At 37.9% G+C, this 17,696-nt stretch overlaps 1 protein-coding gene across 2 annotated transcripts in view; it reads right to left on the minus strand.

The window, feature by feature from the left end:
- Nucleotides 1-6,847: 6,847 nt before the first annotated feature.
- Nucleotides 6,848-17,696, minus strand: part of IFT81 (intraflagellar transport 81) — a 204,593-nt gene continuing 193,744 nt past the window's right edge. The window contains exons 21-22 of one of the 2 annotated variants that reach the window (XM_079762819.1): nt 13,004-13,049; nt 6,848-9,837 (exon numbers count right to left, since the gene is read on the minus strand). In XM_079762819.1, the coding sequence (XP_079618945.1) occupies nt 9,655-9,837; nt 13,004-13,049 (229 nt within the window). In that variant the 3' untranslated portion in view covers nt 6,848-9,654. The remainder of the gene's footprint in view (nt 9,838-13,003; nt 13,050-17,696) is intronic. The other variant, XM_079762820.1, reaches the window with a different exon arrangement.

The following is a 17,696-nucleotide window of genomic DNA, read 5'->3' on the forward strand; positions in this document are numbered from 1 at the left end:
ATATGCAAATTGACTGTCATGCCCTTGCACAAGATGACTGCCCCCATGTGACCACACAAGATGGTCGCCACAAGATGGCCAGCAGGGGAGAGCAGTTGTGGGTGATCAGGCCAGCAGGGGAGGGCAGTTGTGGGCGGCCAGGCTTGCAGGGGAGGGCAGTTGGGGACGACAGGGCCGGCAGGGGAGGGTGGTTGGGGGTGACAGGGCCAGCAGGGGAGGGCAGTTGGGGGCAATTGGGCTGGCAGGGGAGCAGTTAGGTGTTGATCAGGCTGGCAGGGGAGTGGTTAGGGGGTGATCAGGCTGGCAGGCAGAAGTGGTTAGGGGCAATCAGGCAGGCAGGCAGGCGAGCTGTTGGGAGTCAGCAGTCCTGGATTGTGAGAGGGATGTCCGACTGCCAGTTTAGGCCCAAAACCGGCAGGTAGACATCCCCCGAGGGGTCCTAGATTGGAGAGGGTGCAGGCTGGGCTGAGGGATCTCTCCCCCACCCAGTGCAAGAATTTTGTGCACTGGGCCAATAATAATAATAATAATAATAATAATAATAATAATAGCAGCTCTTGATTTGATGGTATTGCCAATATTTGGATAAACCAGATTCTTTGTAAATCCGCAGACAGCTGAATATTAAGTCCATCTCCAGAAGATACAGATAAAAAGAATTTAGAGAAATATATTTACTTTGAAGTTGCTAGAAATCTCTCCTGTCTTAGGAAGGTTGACAGAGATGCTCATTCTCAAGCAAATACTTCCTGGACATCAACATTTGGTTAAGAATATCTGAGACCACAAGGAGAGCTGGATAGAGAGAAAGGGGCTCCTGAAACATACTGACAAACAAGCACAAACCATGCAGGATATTTAGACTCTGGCTCAGAATATTTTAGAAGAAGGATGAGAAAACATACATTTGAAAGACAATGTTTCATGAAAATATTCAGCAAAACTCACACTTAATCTGTAAGTAAAGTAAAATTACATTTCCTCTGGGACTTTCCCTTATTAAAATCTTCCTTGAGCATTATGGATCTTAGGAATGCTTTGTAGAATATCACCTTGCTCCCCTTTTCCATCTTTCAAAAGCACAGTTCAGAAGTTGGGCAGCTAGAGGAGTCCCTGGCACCAGGAAATTGATTAGGTTGGGTCCTATGCACTCTTATTTACTTAATTAGGGCTGTGTGGTGACTGTGGCAATTGTGCTAGTTCAACATCAATAAAATAATGGAAATGTACACAGGACAGCCACGCCCATGCAAAACCTGTTTTTATATAGGCGTAAATGTCAGATTAAAAATAAAAGTCACCAGTTTTTGAATTAGAAAACTTTAAAGTAATGCTGGTACAATGATATATAACAATTAGAAATTTAAGATCAGTGCTGTTAGGGCAGATCATCTTTAAAAGTATCTTAATTTAATAATAGTTTTAAAATCTGTTGACCACCTGTTCTAAATTGTTCATCTTGTGGCTCAATTCCAAATCAAGGAACAAGGAATCCTCGATAACAAGTGATCCTTTGAAGTATTTTAATATGGTGTGTTTTCTATTTCTCCATGTGCTTGTGTGTGTGCACGCATGTAACACACCATATTATTCGAAATAAATGTATTGCGCATGCTGGAGACTGTTGTTAACAACATAATTATCTCTATACATTCTCTGATTAACTATAACATCTTAGGAAACAATATGAAAACAAAATATTACTATCCCTGGTAATATGTCATTTAAGACAAGGATCAGACTATAGTTCTTAGTCATTTATTTGCTTAAAAGTAAAGTCACTTTATCAAAAAGGTTACCTACATCCTGTCCTGTGACTGTGAAAACAAATTAAAAATGGAGTTTCTTATACCTTCAAAATATGCAAAATGGTAACTGAAAGAATGTCACTGTGATGACAGTTAAAACCATTCATCTCCATGGGCTAAATGTGGACACAACTGGAAGCTAACCTTGGCTTTCAGGCTCGAGGTTAGACCAGGAGGACTTCTATTGTCATCGGGACAGGTGGCAATAACCTTAGATGGGGTGTCAGAGTCTCCAAAGTCTCCTTTTAGATCTTACATCAAGCTACAATGAACCCTGGCTTAGAAACAAACTTTGAGTGCCAGAAAGCAAAGGTGAAGGGTTAAGTGCTTGTTATTTTTTATTTCTTAGATGCTAAAATGTTTTAAAAAGCAGGGACAGCTCAATTTAGATTACAAAAAGGCACTCTGATGAAAAGCAAATGTGTTCCTAAATGTATTTTCAAGTAGATGGTTAGAAAGCTAATATAGAGTTTGTGGTCTAAATATATCATTCTTTTAAGAGGCAGAACATATTGCCGAGGGGGGGGGGGAAGCAAAACCTCTACCATAGGACTTATGGCATATAGTAACTAAAATGTTTTTCCATTAGTTGACTTTTCAGTGTTGAGGAATATTGTTCAGTAGACCCGAGAGAAGTCCTAAATTGGAAAAGCAGCTGAGTCCAAGGTCATCTCTCTTGTTTCCAAATATATCTTGAAACAAATGCAAGAAGGGCACTTTGCTGAGTGTTATCTGGACATACATAGTTTCAATCAAATTCTTCAAGAAGTGTCAGAATAAAAGTTGAACATTTGTTTGACATTGCCAAGTCCCTAGCAAGTGGGTCTCCTCAACGGCCAGGGCGCGCTAGCCTCGGAGACTTGGCAGTTATTACAACAAAAAGAGGTTCTTTCTCCTACTCTCAAGAAAAAGAAATCAAGAACAGTTAAACACTAGCTGAATCTTTTTCTCACATTTTTTTGATATATAGGAAATCATATAAACTTACAAAAATGTCTCCCGATAAAAATATAAGTTTAAATATTCTGTTTCCCAGCTAAATTCCTTGGAATGATCAGCTCTTTTTACTTATCTGAAAAATGTTCTATGTAACAAAAAAAGTGAGGGTATAGAGGACAGAGTTGTAGAACTGAATAAAAGAATTAAATGCTGAGTTTTTGAGTTAGTGTAAAAAACATCCCTCAGCCCAGCTGGCATGGCTCAGTGGTTGAACGTTGACCTATGAACCAGGAGGTCATGGTTCAATTCCCAGTCAGGGCACATGCCTGGGTTGTGGGCTCGATCCCCAGTGTGAGGCATGAAGGAGGCAGCCCATCAATGATTCTCTCTCATCATTGATGTTTCTATCTCTCTCTTCCCTTCCTCTCTGAAATCAATAAAAAATATATTTTTAAAAAACCACACATCCCTCTCAATACAATGAAACAAGTAACTGGCTGATTGCCTACACTGCTCTCCTTTGTCATAAAAAACAAACCAAACTTAGTCCATGATAGCAGTCTCCTGTGAAGACAACAGTTTGTCATTCTCTATAATGGAGTGAATCCCTCATTGTGTCAAGGGTCCAAAGGGCAGCAGGAATATTAAGCACAACTGTGATTACTGGATACCAAATAGACAATGATTCATAATCGCACCAACTAAAAACCTTCAGCAATTGAATGTCCCTCCTTTCCCAGCTTCAACTCCCTTATTCCCTCCAGACTGTGGCCCATACCCGAGGCATTCCCTTCCTCTTCTCCAAGGCACTCTTGCTTCCTCCCTGAGCCAAATTCTACCCATGCTTCTAGGAGGGTTTCAACTTATACTGTCTCCTCCTCCAGCCTGCCCAGATTTGCTGTTGTTTTCCTTTGAATTATCTCTTAACTCTTGGTCCCATTCCAAAAGGCTGAAATGAAACACTTAGAGATCCTTAAATCCCCAAAAGAATGTAAGGAAGTCTGAGTTCTGATTTTTCCCATGAAAACGTCCTTGATTTTTAATATACCAAGTACTTTCAGAAAATTTGAGGTGCATTTGTTTGCCTGCTAGATAATCCAGTGCTGTAAACTGCTTCAATTGTAGGTTACATTTCTCATCTTGATACCTAGACTGAGTTCCCTGAAAGGAGGAGCCATGCCTTTTCTTACTTGATGCAGAAGGCCAATGAATGCGTGCTGGTTTCATTCCTGCCGTCTGCCCTCCGTCTGTCCTCCGTCTGTCTGTCCTTATGCTCTCCCACTCACCTAACCAACACTTCCTCATCTTTCCAGGCCCCGATCACTTCTCCTTCTTCAATGAAGACTCCCCTTTGATCCTTTAGTTTTCCCTAGGTCTCTGTCTTGATGGAAGTTCAATGGCACCACAAAATTTAGCACTTGGCTATTAGGTTTTGATATGTTTACTGTTGTTCAATCCAGTTAAGAGGGACCCTGTCTTACACTTTTACTGTACCTTTTCATAGAGTCTAGCACATCCAATTACAGGGCACAAGAGCTTGGCACACAATAGTAAATCCTTTCCCTCCCCCATGCAACTGGGGAACAACTGTGCCACATGAGGCTTCCCATCACTTCCTGAACATGCCAGGTCCTTAACTGCCTTGATGTCTTCACCTCTCCCAGGCCCATCAAAATCCCGCTTCATCCTTATGAATCCAGCTTAAGTCCTGCCTTTTCCCTCTACCCTCATCCCCCATGTCAGAATTAACTGCTTCTTCATCTGAGATCTCTGTTCTTTTCTACATAACAAGAATTTGAACGTATTTTGCTCATTAATATTGGAGTCGTTTAGACAGGGAGCTCTTTCAGGGCAAAACCAGGTCATGTTCATTTTCTAGTTGGCACTTAGCACAGTGTCAGGCACACAGAAGACAATCAATATCTACATATAAGTGAATGAACTTACCATTTCATTCTCAAATTAATCAGGTAATATCTTACTAATTTCCTTGGTTTACCCTTGGCATTTTCTTTCTTTCTTTTAAAAAAAAATGTTTTTATTGATTTCAGAGAGAAGGGAGAGGGAGTGAGAGAAACATCAATGATGAGAGAGAATCAATGATTGGCTGCTTCCTGCATGCCCCCCCCCCCCGCCCCCGCCGGGGATCAAGCCCACAACCTGAGCATGTGCCCTTGACCAGAACTGAACCAGGGATCCTTCAGTCCCCAGGCCAATGCTCTATCCACTGAGCCAAACCGGCTAGGGCTACCCTTGGCATTTTCATAGGGGCAGGCAAGAAATGTCTACAAAACTGTTCAATGGATTCTACTTTTGACCAAATAAAATTAACTTTGTGGCTTTACTTAATATTTTATTATATTTCAATCTTTATGTTTCATTGCAGCATTGTCATATGGAAAAACTGGACTCCATCTAAATGCCCAGCAACAGGAGGCATATATGATTTAAAAACTTTCACAGAGAAAGATTTAAATTATGACCTATAGAGCTTCCATTTGCTCTGTATCTAACACTATTATTCACTTCTCTTATGCATGTACTTGACATTCATTTTCAGTATGATTCCCTCATCTAGTTGGTTGAGTTTATTTTTAATCACTTAGTAAAGTTTGTTCTTTAGGTATAGTAAGTGAACACATTAAAAGAAAAAAATAATTATAAGAAGCATTAAAAATAATTTCACACATATTCTAGTTAATAAATAGACATTGACCTGTCTGCATATATGCAACCAGTATGGACATGGGTCACGCTGCAGTTCAGTGTAGCAGTTGGGAGTACAGGTCTTAGACCCTGGCTCTGCTGCAGATGTCAACTGTGTAATACTGTGGACGCCTCTCTGTGCCTCAGTCTACTCATTATAAAATGAGGATAATAGTACATACCTCGTAGACTGATTGTGAGTCACATTAGTCCTTACAGGTAAAGCACTTAGGACACTATTTGGCGCATACTAAGTGCTCAACAATGGGTTGGCTGCTACACTGTCGTCATCACGATTGTGATTAGGATTATCACGATCACAGAGCTACTGAAAGTCAAATTTGTTTGATCTTGGTTTGTCTAACTGCTTTCTGAAAAATTTTTTCTTCCTCTGTGAGTGTGCTGCTCTTTCAGGACCAAGAAACGAATCAGACTGGGTTCTTTAACAACGGAACAGGGTCCCCCATGAGGAGCGAGCCGCACTGTGGTCACTACTGAGGTGGGGAAGAGATGTGCTACAAGCCTTGCAGAACTGATTCCTGCACCGCGGAGAGGTTGAAAGAGGTGCTTCCAAGTGCCCAATCTAATAAATGATACGTGAATCATCCAGGGGTTCCTTTCAAGCTCTGGATCCTGTGACTATTTACCAGGTTTCACGTGCAGTGTTAGCAAGTGGCCATGCCAGGAACCTGCAGTTACACTCTGAACTGGGTGGGAACTCATGCTTTCACTGAAAAACAGGAATCTTTCATTTCCTCCTGTGTTCTGAAGAGTGAATTTCCACAGAAGCAAACCAAGTTTGGTGACTCAAGTCTCTGAGCAATTCGAGAGAGGAAATTGCGAAATTGTTGAGAAAGTACTTCCAATTTGCCAAAAGGGGGAGCACCGGAGCAGAAAGCATAGGAGTCCAAGTCTTGTTTGGATTCTGTGTTTTAGTTTTTATTTCTTTTGCAAGGATGGGATGAGACTAAACGACAGGTATAACCAACTTTCTCTTTGTAAAATTGTCTTAAGACAGGAGAGACAAACATTGAAAATATACAGTTAACTTTGAATGATCCCTCTCTATCTTCCTCAGGTAAAAACACTCACCTCATGCCCGGCTGCCACACAGCCCACAGCTCTCATTAAACTACTCTCATTAAAAGGAAAAGGAGAAGGAGAAACAATTATATATTCAACAAAAATGTAACTTTATTTCTCTCCTAGCTGCCACGGATTGTTTAAAAACAGGATTCGTTGCATATATAATCTAGATCTCACCTTTGCTACAACAATGGAGAAGTTATTGATATAACTGAGTTGAATAAAAGTTACCCACTCCCTAAGGCTAAACACTCCTTCCTGCCAAGCAAGAGGAATGATGTAAGCGCCTAGAACCCTTTGTAGAAACAAGTCTTTGATTCACACTCATTAGTCACTAACATTGGGTGAATAAAATGCTTGTCTTATTGAGGTTTCTATAAAACACACATCTCCATACGAACTCATTTTCCAATACAAACTTGATCTGTCTTTGTAAAGGCAGCTTTGGCAAGCTACCTATTTGTGCATAGTTTCAAGTTCAATTCAGGAGAAATCGGCAAATTTATATATTTTTAGTTTGAGCAACATATTCAGTCTCTTTATTTTACTCAAATTGCCCTTTTATCATGTTAGCTTAAAAAGGTAAGAAACAGCCCTAACCGGTTTGGCTCAGTGGATAGAGCATCAGCCTTCGGAATAAAGGGGCCCAGGTGCTCTGACTGGGAATCAAACTGTAACCTTCTGGTTCATAGGTTGATGCTGGCTGGGCTCCACTGGTCTTTAGACAATGTGCTAAGACCTTGCTGGTATATTCTCTGGACTTGGAAAATCCATGATCTTGGATTTGGTTGGTAATAGATTTAGAACTGATAAGATACTATCCTATTATAAAATTCTTCTTAAAGGACAACCTTTAAGATTGGATTATTTCCTGAACCGACGCAGAAAGCAAGATAAGCAGTGGCCTTTTGGAATTTACAGTTTATACAGTGAGTCCCATGCAATGGTTGGCAACACTAAGTCCCAGGACAAGGAAATGTGTGAACATAGAAGCAGGTTTTGCAGGCTACATTTTTCTCCTTTATTTGGGCCATCATGTGGAAGACAGATTATTTTCCAAAACTATTAAGTACTCGCATCAACCAGCCAGCTAGAGCATCCGTCCTGAAGGAAAATGTAATAGGCTCTTCTTCTGTTAGTGCCAGCTGTCCAAAACTGTTAGAGTTAGTCAACGCTGTTTAATGTTACAATCAAATCTGGACATGAGTGGGAAAGTCACTGTACCAAACCCATTAAGCTGTGTTACTAAATGTCCAATGTTACATAAAAACTATAAATAACTTTGTACTGTTAGCTTTTTTCCCCAATTTGCTTTTCTTGAAGCAATAATGATGTTCTGTTTCAGTTAAAGTAATTTTGAAGCTGCCTTAGTGTTTAATCCAAATACTCTTTTGGTGTGGAATAAAATGGCAAGCAATAATCAAGTCAGAATTAAAAGCATTCCCTGGAGTATCTGTTGTTAACAATTTTAAAAATTAAGAGAAGAGCACCAAAAGATAGTAAAGGCTAAAAAATTAAACACAAGGCTTAATAATTTTGTAAGTGGACTTTCCTTTGGGAAATAAAATGCTGTTTCTGTAAGGGGTATCTAGTCTTTTTTCCAAATATATGCAAAGGATTCATGCTCTCGTTCAAGGAACATCAATCACTTACTACTTAACAATAACAAGCCAGCAGCCAGCACTGAACAAACACGTCTGCCTCAATGTTCAAAACCTGACCAGTGAATTAAGAAGGGTTTGTTTCACACACTGAAACCCAGCCATGACTCTCTTAGAGTGTGGTTGATCTAACAGCTGAGCTAAAGGCACAAAGGAGGGGGCTGGTGGTTGATATCTGCCCAACTAGGAGGCTCAAGTAAGCTGAGGGCCAGATCAAACCACTTAATAACATAGAAATGCTTTGTTTCTTAAAACTTGTTAGAAGTTTCTTCTACACTTACCTGGTAAATGATTCTTGGGAAAAGCTTCTATAATTACTAATAATCTCCATGCTAGTAAGTTTCTCTGATTACCAAGAAAGAAGCTTTCAAACAAAAATTACAAGTAGGACACATTTGGGAACAAAGATGCAAAGCCATAATCAATGTTGTATATTTTGAGCAGGGGTAGAAACAATTTTTTTCTTCATTAATCCCCCTCCCCCCAAAAAGATAGCTAAAAACAACTAATTAACCTACGATGGACATACTAACAATTTCATATTTGAGTGTCCAAACCTAAAGGAAAAACATTTTGAAAAGTATCTAAAAGTTGAAATGAAACAAATGGTGGCATATACATTTAATATCTTTCTTTAAGCAAAAATCAAAGGAATCTTCAAATACCTTGTCCAGATGAAGAGAGACTAGAAGAACTTTGAAGTCTTGAATTTCACTTGGAATCCTATGCTAACATTTTAGCACATGATAACACCTATATTCTGTGACTTTTTTAAAAATTTAAAATAACTGTTTCTAAGACCTAAGTACTATTTTAGATTTTTGATGAAAATAAGTGATAATCCTTAAATTTAATACATACTATAATTGTTAATTAAAAAATAAATTTTGACACAACTATATAATTTTTAAATAAATAGCCATGATATGTACACCAAATTTTATTTGCATTTAAGTAATACGAATATGTTATTCAAAATGTTAAATTTTCTTGAATTTGACAGAAGAAAAAGAAACTGAAGTGAAACTGTAGGAATTGCTGAACTTCAGATAAATGTTTCTTCAAAACAAGAGATATTAGTTCCTAAAAGATTCTTCTAAAGTTAAAAAAAGATTAAGAAAACATTAAGCCATTGGGTTACTACATTTTAAAAAAACTACGTTTCTTAATGGACATATGTTTACATTTACATATAGTAAACTTCGTCCCCCATCTCATAAAACTCAGAAGACTCCCCTGATGTATAAACTAAGCAAAAATAAAAGCCTTTTTTTCATATTAAATACTTTAAAACCTAAATGTATCTTAACATTATTTTCCAAAAAAAGCTTAATAGGGAATGGCTAATCCGAAAGCAAAATGTTGCACAAACCACTTTCAAGAAAAGAAATACACCACGGGAGCATGCTTATAGAAGTCGTGTCGGCTAAAACCCCGAGTGACGACACATGAATTCAGAGTATCAGCCGATCCTCTCCTCCCTCCTGAATTACCTGACCGATGGAAGTTTGGTTTTGTTGTTTCAGAAAGCACTGTTTCTTACATTCCATCAATTGTTCAAAGTCACGCCACATTTTCACTTGTTTCATATTTGGACCGTGACTTTCTCGGACAGCTTTTTGTTTCTCCCGAAGTTTCTATTGTCAAAAAAAAAAATAAAATAAAAAAATCAAGAATAATTAAGTCTCAATTACAGGGATTTACTTCTATTGCCACAATCAGAAGAATATGCTATGCTTTGTACAATCTATAATAATAAAAGCATATTATGCTAATTAGACCGGATGTCCTTCTAGACAACCTTCTGGATGAAGCCAGGGCTGTGAGGGAAGCCTGGGTCCCGGGTGCCTGCCAGTGGCTGGAGGTAAGCCCAGGTTCTGGGTGCCAGAGGGAAGCCGGTGCCGGCAGTCAGGAGAAGGAAGGCCTACTCTTGCACGAATTTTGTGCATCGAGCCTATAGTTCATGAATAATAGTCAATTGAATCAGGTTCTTCTATGATGTATGAAAACTAAGGTTATACAAGTTAAATAAAGTTATCATTGACGTAGGACTGTGGTCAGCAAACTGCGGCTCGCGAGCCACATGCGGCTCTTTGGCCCCTTGAGTGTGGCTCTTCCACAAAATACCACGGCCTGGGCAAGTCTATTTTGAAGAATTGGTGTTAGAAGAAGTTTAAGTTTAAAAAATTTGGCTCTCCAAAGAAATTTCAATCATTGTACTGTTGATATTTGGCTCTGTTGACTAATGAGTTTGCCGACCACTGATGTCGGACAACCTGAAGTTAAAAAAACTAACACAAAGAAATATAAAAGGAGGGGGAAAATAAAGGGAGTCAGGAAAGTGGAACAAAAAAAAGAATGCAGATTTTAGGAATCGGAAGACTTGAGTTTCAACCTTGGCTTTGCCATAAGCTCTAAGTAAGGCACTGAATGCCTATAAACTTCAGTTTTCTAAATGGTCAGGTAAGGCCAATAAGAGGGGATATTTATGAAAGTACTAAAGGCCTGGTGCACGAATTCATGCACGGGTGGGGTTCGGCTGGCCCGCAGGCTGGGAGGAAGGGCCGTGGGCGGTTGGCCAGCCGGCCCCGCCCCCTGGTCGAACCCCTGGTCAAGGGGACAATTTGCATATTAGCCTTTTATTATATAGGATTTGCTTCATAGGGTTGTTTTTTCACATGACATAATAGATATAAAAAATACATGATAAACTATCATGTGTTATGTTATTATTAAATAGTGTATTCTTTCCTGACTCAGTATATGCTCTATGTATGCATATATTTCTAAAGGAGAAGGTTTAGTGATTTTTTTAAAAAAGTACACTATTAAATTGGCCCAAATCCTTATTAGAATTATGTTTGTTACTAATAACTGATATGGTTCCACCTACTGAAACTTCTACTCACTGACTCTAAAATTATAAAAGGGAATAAGAACATTTTTCAGTAAATTGCAAAAATGTACTTTGGGTCTATATTGTGACCAACTGAGGAAGGGTGACTGAAAGGAGGGGTAGCACGGAGTCAGAGACAAAGGGGCAAGAAAGGAAGGAAGGAGAGCAGAGGGAACAGAGCAGATGGCAGCGCACACAAGGGAACAGTGACAGAAATACACTGACACCGAGCGTGGGAAATCATCAAGAAAGACAGAAAAGCAAGCAAAGACACAAACAGACTACACAGAGGCATCCCCATCTTTCCCTCTTTTAGGATGTAACTGAGCTACTGGCTGACCTAAGGACACCAATGAGAAGACTGGTAGTTGATATTTGCCCAAATAAGAGGCTAACCTAAGCTGAGGACCAGATTCAAACCACTCACTAAAAACTGCCCTCTCAGCTATGGCTAATGAAAGCAAAGGTAATAAATAGCAAGCAACAATAGGAAACAAAACAAAATTAAGAAAATATAATTTAAATATAGCCAGCAAATTTTTGACACAATACCTGGCATGTAAACTATTTAAGTCTATGTTACAAATAAAGTATCTTACAAAAAATATTTTTATCCTCATAAACAAAAAATATTTTTATCCTCATAAACTAAAACAAAAAGAGTCAGATCAAGAATTTTAAAAGTTCTGAGCATGATTTTAAGATTAAGTTGCTACTTAAACTGTAACTTTTCTTATATTATTGGAATAATTTCCTTGTCAAAATCCTAACAATCTATTAAAGTTATTTAAAGAACCAAAGACAGGATGTGGGTACTGTATCAGAAATATTAAATTTAGTTTGCCTCACACCCACATGTATTTGAAACCATTAACTTATGAATGCAACTGACTTTCATATATATTTAATTAATTATTTTTTTGTTATTCCTCACCCGAGGGTATTTTTCCATTGATTTCTAGAGAGTGGAAGAGAGGGAGAGTGAAAGGGAGGGAAGAAGGAGGGAGGGAGGGAGGGAGGGAGGGAGAGAGAGAGAGAGAGAGAGAGGGAGAGAGAGAGAGATGAGAGATGAGAGAGACATTGATATGAGAGAGACACATTGATATGAGAGAGACACATTGATTGGTTGCCTTCCACACATGCCTGACCGGGGATCGACCCCACAACCTGGGTATGTGCCCTGACCAGGATTTGAACCCACAACCTTTCAGTCTACTGATGATACTCTAACCAACTGAGCCACACTAGCCAGGGCTGAGCCTTCACTTTTATAAAACTAAATTACCAAGGAAGTATCTGCATCTTTGAAAAGGCTTAAGAAGGAACCTATTTCCCTTTGAAAACTGTACTAAAGCCCTGGCTAGTTTGGCTCAGTGGATGGGGCTTCGGCCTGAGGAGTGAGCGGTTCCTGGTTTGAGTCCAGTCAAAGGCATATACCTTGGTTGTGGGTTGGGTCCTCGGCCCTGGCCAGGGCTTGTGCAGGAGGCAACCAATTGATATGTCTCTATCACACTGATGTGTCTCTCCCCCTTCCTCCCACTCTCTCTAGAAATCAATGGCAGAATATCCTCCAGTGAGGATGAACAAAAGGAAAACTGTACTAAACCTTTTAAAAATTAATGACAATGTCATAACCATGTACTGAAAACGTGAATTAGACATATTTAAAAAAATAGCCCTAGCTGGTTTGGCTCAGTGGCGGACTGAAGGGGCCCGGGTTCTATTCTGGTCAAGGGCATATACCCGGGTTACAGGCTTGATCCCCAGTGTGGGGCATGCAGGAGGCAGCTGATCAATGATTCTCTCTTATCTTTGATGTTTCTCTCTCTCTCTCTCACTTCCTCTCTGATATCAATAAAAATATATTAAAAATAAATAAGTAAATAAAACAAATAATAAATTCTTACCTTTCCAAGATTTTCTTGTTCAGCAATATTTTTGGTATACTGTTCCCTAGAGAGTCAACGTAATAATTTAACTTCAATTGATACATAAAACATTAACATATCTACCTAAATATATTAAACAATGTAATTTAGAGTACTGGAGTTAGAAGAAAACCCATTATCAAATATTTCCTTTCCTCATCCTTAGTCAGTTTTTAGAAGTAAACTAGAGTAAACAGTAATTTAAGGGGAAAAAAGACAAAACATCACATAAAATTAAGAGAATTAAAATGTTAAGTACTACTTCTGGCTAATCTATCCTTAAAACAATGGCAAGACATTTGCTTAAATTACTTTGTTTTTGAGGAGGTTTGCAAAAGGGAGAAAGGATACATATTAAAATATACACCAGATAGTATCTAACCCTGAAATTCCAATTCTAGGAAGTCATCCTACAGAAAAACTCTCATAAAATAAAGATAAAAACAAAAACCATTTACTTCACAACTGTTTATAACAGTGAAAATCTGCAAACAAACTAAAGCTGATAGATGGGGGAATGTTTAAATAAATTATAGTACTCCATTTAAAGGAATAATAGAGAGCTATAAAAAAGAATGAGGTAGCTCTATAAATACCAAAGTGGAAAGAATTCTAGATAAGCTATGAAGAGAAAAACTGTATGTGTAGTTTAATTTTATTTTTGTATACACATAAAAACATTTCCCATGCACTTGCTAGCATGCACGCATGCACGCATGCGCACACACACACACACACACACACACACACACACTAGCAAATGCATGGGAAAAGAATATGGAATAATGTACATCAAAATACTAACATTAGACATTTCTGAGGCATGGCAATGTGAACAACATTCCATTTTTGTGTACTATATTTCATAATGGTTACTTTTTGTATTTCTTTTGTAATCTAACAAAAACTGCAAAAATTTAATGTAAAAATAAAAATACAAATTACTTTGTATTACATTTTTTAACAAAAGTATAATTATATCTTAATACCACATAAGACAAAAAGTAGATTTAAACTGTTAAGGACAAAGATTAAAGGATGAAGAGAGACTTTTGACCTCAAATTTGGATGGAAAAAAGACTAGGTTTCTGTGTAAACTACACTATAGTAGGTATTTACGAAGAAATTAAAAAACACAAAACTGAGAATCTAAGAAATCACAGACCACAAGAGAAACCCTAGCAGTCTAAGTAAAGGAAGATTCGCATTTCTGCAAAAAGGGGGGTGAATGTGATTAGAATAGAAACAATGTCAGTCAAAAGTACCCCATGTGCTTACAGAGCTGAAGTGAAGATAGAATTTGCGCACAGGAGTGAGGGAATAAACACAATCTTGATGGACCTTCATTTTGCTCTTAGAATTTATGAGATACTATGTCAAACTGTTTGCCTTTCCAGCTCTCCAGTGAAAAAATAGCCAGGAAGATGTAAATGACATACTAGCTTAAGAAGAATATACGGTTATAGTTCAAATTGCTTTAAATATTTCATTTATTACCCTTGGCCTGAGAAATGTCTCAATTGTTTTAGAATTTTCATTGATATTTTATCAAGAAATCAACAGGCTCATACTCTTTTCCAATGACATTAATCCATAGTTTTAATTTATTTGAGAGATTATTACGCAGCACCTGTTTATGTACCAAGCATGCTCTGGGCCTTCAAGAAGCAAACAGGACCAGTAGGTGTGGCTCAGTGGTTGAGTATCTGTGGGGAAGCACGGGACTTGGTTGGAAACTCTGTAAGGAGGAGTCTCCAAGAGGTCAGGGGGCTTTTAGGGGGACCTTGCTGAAGGTGGCAGCCCCTGTCTTGACTTTTCCAAACAAGTCTGAGTCCTGGGTGTTTTACTGGAATCTTTATGTTTAGTCTTTAAATGTCCTTGCTTAAAGGACACTACAGATGCATGTGTCTTCTCAAGGATGCTTACCCTACTGATAGTATCTAATAGTTAATTTTAGATCAAGCTTTTGTTACAATAAAAGCCTAAGGAAGCAGGCGAATGGGGCCGTTTGGTTTCTCAAGCTAGGCAGTCTCTTAACCTTCTCTTTCACAGAACCGTGTGTCAGAGTAATCATTCATTTGTCACTCACGGTCTGCCGGTCAGCCCTAGCAAGTGTTGACCTATGAACCAGGAGGTCAGGGTTCAATTCCCAGTCAGGGCACATACTCAGGTTGCAGGCTCAATCCCCAATAGGGGGCGTGCAGGAGGCAGCTGATCGATGTATTTTTATCATCAATGTTTCTATCTCTCTCCCTTTCCCTTCCTCTTTCTCTAAAAAAATCAATAAAAACATACTGGGGAAAAAAAAAAAAAGCAAACAGGACAGATAACGGTCCTTATGCTCCAAGAACTCATACCTTGCAATTTCCAAGCACTGCTGCACACACATTCAACTTGATATTCTGTGGTATACATTGTTTACCTTATCTTACATAATGAGGAAGTGATGTGCTCAAGGTAACCAAACTAGGGACTGGGAAAATTAGGTTAGAAACCAATTTTATAGTTCCTCTCTAGTACTTTGAAATAAAACATGCTGTCTCTTTAAATAAAATTCAAATTCACGATCTTTTAAAACAAAAAAGTACAACAAAAGTAGAAAATGGAATAATAAAAATATTTTGTCTATAATAGTAATAATATTTTAAACATGTATCAGTGAGTTTAAGAGTATAGTAACTTCATTAAATTAATAATATTCTTATCATGCATGACTCTAGTCAGGGCCTAATATTTTTCTATAGGGAAACTAAGGAATGATAAAGGTTATAATAATTTTTAAAATGATGATGAGGAATATCTGGTTAGAAAACTGATCAGAAACCAATAGTTCAGGAGCAATATTTCCTTCTGTATTACTTATATTGGTAATTTTGAAAGAAATAGAACTTAATTTCTAACTTTTTATTTTTCAAGAACAAGATTAACTTCTCACATTTTTGAAATATCAGCATTGACCACATAGATTTATTTGAGCTAAGTTTATATTCAATGAAAGAATCTGAATAAGTATATTTAATATGTGTAGTATTAGAAAAATATTCTATTTATAGGAAATCTTCGGTCTAGCTTGCATTCCAGTACATTATATATAAAAAAATTTAGACTCTGCCAAGACATTCTCGGTCTTAGATTCCTTACTGTAACATTAATGTATATGCCACTAGAAATCTCAACTACAATCTAGAATAAATATGAATCCTACACTTTGAGTTCTTACTGGATGATAAAAGCAAAACATCTGAAGTGTGCTAAGGGGCAAAGAAAGTGTATCTTGTTCAATTACTGTATTTTATCCCAGCTAGCAATTCAACTATAAATGTATTTGTAAGGCAGCATTTGATTTATTGCAGTATGCTGCAAGCTATGATTACCAAAAGAATCACCATATAAGGACTAGTGGTACTGGCACCGCTTCCTTGTTCTGAAGGCGGGCACACTGCAGTCACATAGTTTCTAGCTGAAACGCGGTCACTCACACTGCACAATTAGCAGGCAGATGACTAGAGTCCAAGCCACGGGGGACTTTAAAAACAGACAAACCTTAATGCTTATTAAAAAAACCCAACTATCAAAGTATATGTATTCCTCACAAGGGAGAATTATTAATGGGGAATTACTTTTTAAATATATTTTTATTGATTTCAGAGAGGAAGGGAGAGGGAGAGAGAGAGAGAAACATCAATGATGAGAGAGAGGGATCTAGCCTACAACCCCAGACATGTGCCTTTGACTGGAATCGAACCTGGGACCCTCTGGTCCGCAGGCCGACGCTCTATCCACTGAGCCAAACCAGCTAGGGCTAATGGGGAATTATTAATGATTACAAGAGTTTATGGGTCTATGGGTCTATGGTGATGTAAATTTTGGTAATATATAGTTGTGATGATTACACAACAATGTGAATGTAATCAATGCAACTGAATTGTATACTTAAAATGGTTACAATGGCAAATTTTATCGTATATATCTTTTATGACAATAAAAAAAGTAAGCAAGCAAGAAAGGAAATTAAACATATTCTTACTTAGTTAACAGGGCTAGACTTTCCAAAAGATGTTTAACAATAAATAAACCTTAACAATATCTTATTATCTACTATTTAAGTACTCCAAATTTCATAACTTCATTTTACAGTCAAACCTCGTTTCTTAAATGTCTCTCATTGTGAACAATTCAGTTCTCACAGGAAAAAAATGTCTCAGGTGTCCACTAAAACTTCAGCTTTCAACCTGACAACCTTTTCATGCTATACCTCAGCATGACAAAAAGCATCTCTCAGGCAATAAATATAGGATAGAATGCTTTTGTTGCTGGCAGAAATCCAAGATTAGCACAATTTTAAAACATAAAGAGGCTGTCAAGAGTGCTAACAAAGTGCTCAGAAAACAACAATCACAGGCAAATGAATAGGTAGAAAACCTGTTGTTAACTGGATAAAGGAAAAGCAGTTAGCAGGTGATAGATAGCATTTGGGAGGCAGTGATATATGAAAAATTCTTTTAAGGCTAGTAGGGGTTGATTCCACAAATTTAAGAAGAGTTTATTTATAGATTAAATAGTACATTAGATATGTACTGTATAAAAGAAAGGTTAAAACAGGGAATAATTTGGGGGTTTGGAATGGATGAATTCAGTTTACATTATTTCTAATGGGGGAAAATGATTCGGT

This window comes from Cnephaeus nilssonii (genome assembly GCF_951640355.1).
Source record: "Cnephaeus nilssonii genome assembly, chromosome: 22".
NCBI lineage: Eukaryota > Metazoa > Chordata > Mammalia > Chiroptera > Vespertilionidae > Cnephaeus > Cnephaeus nilssonii.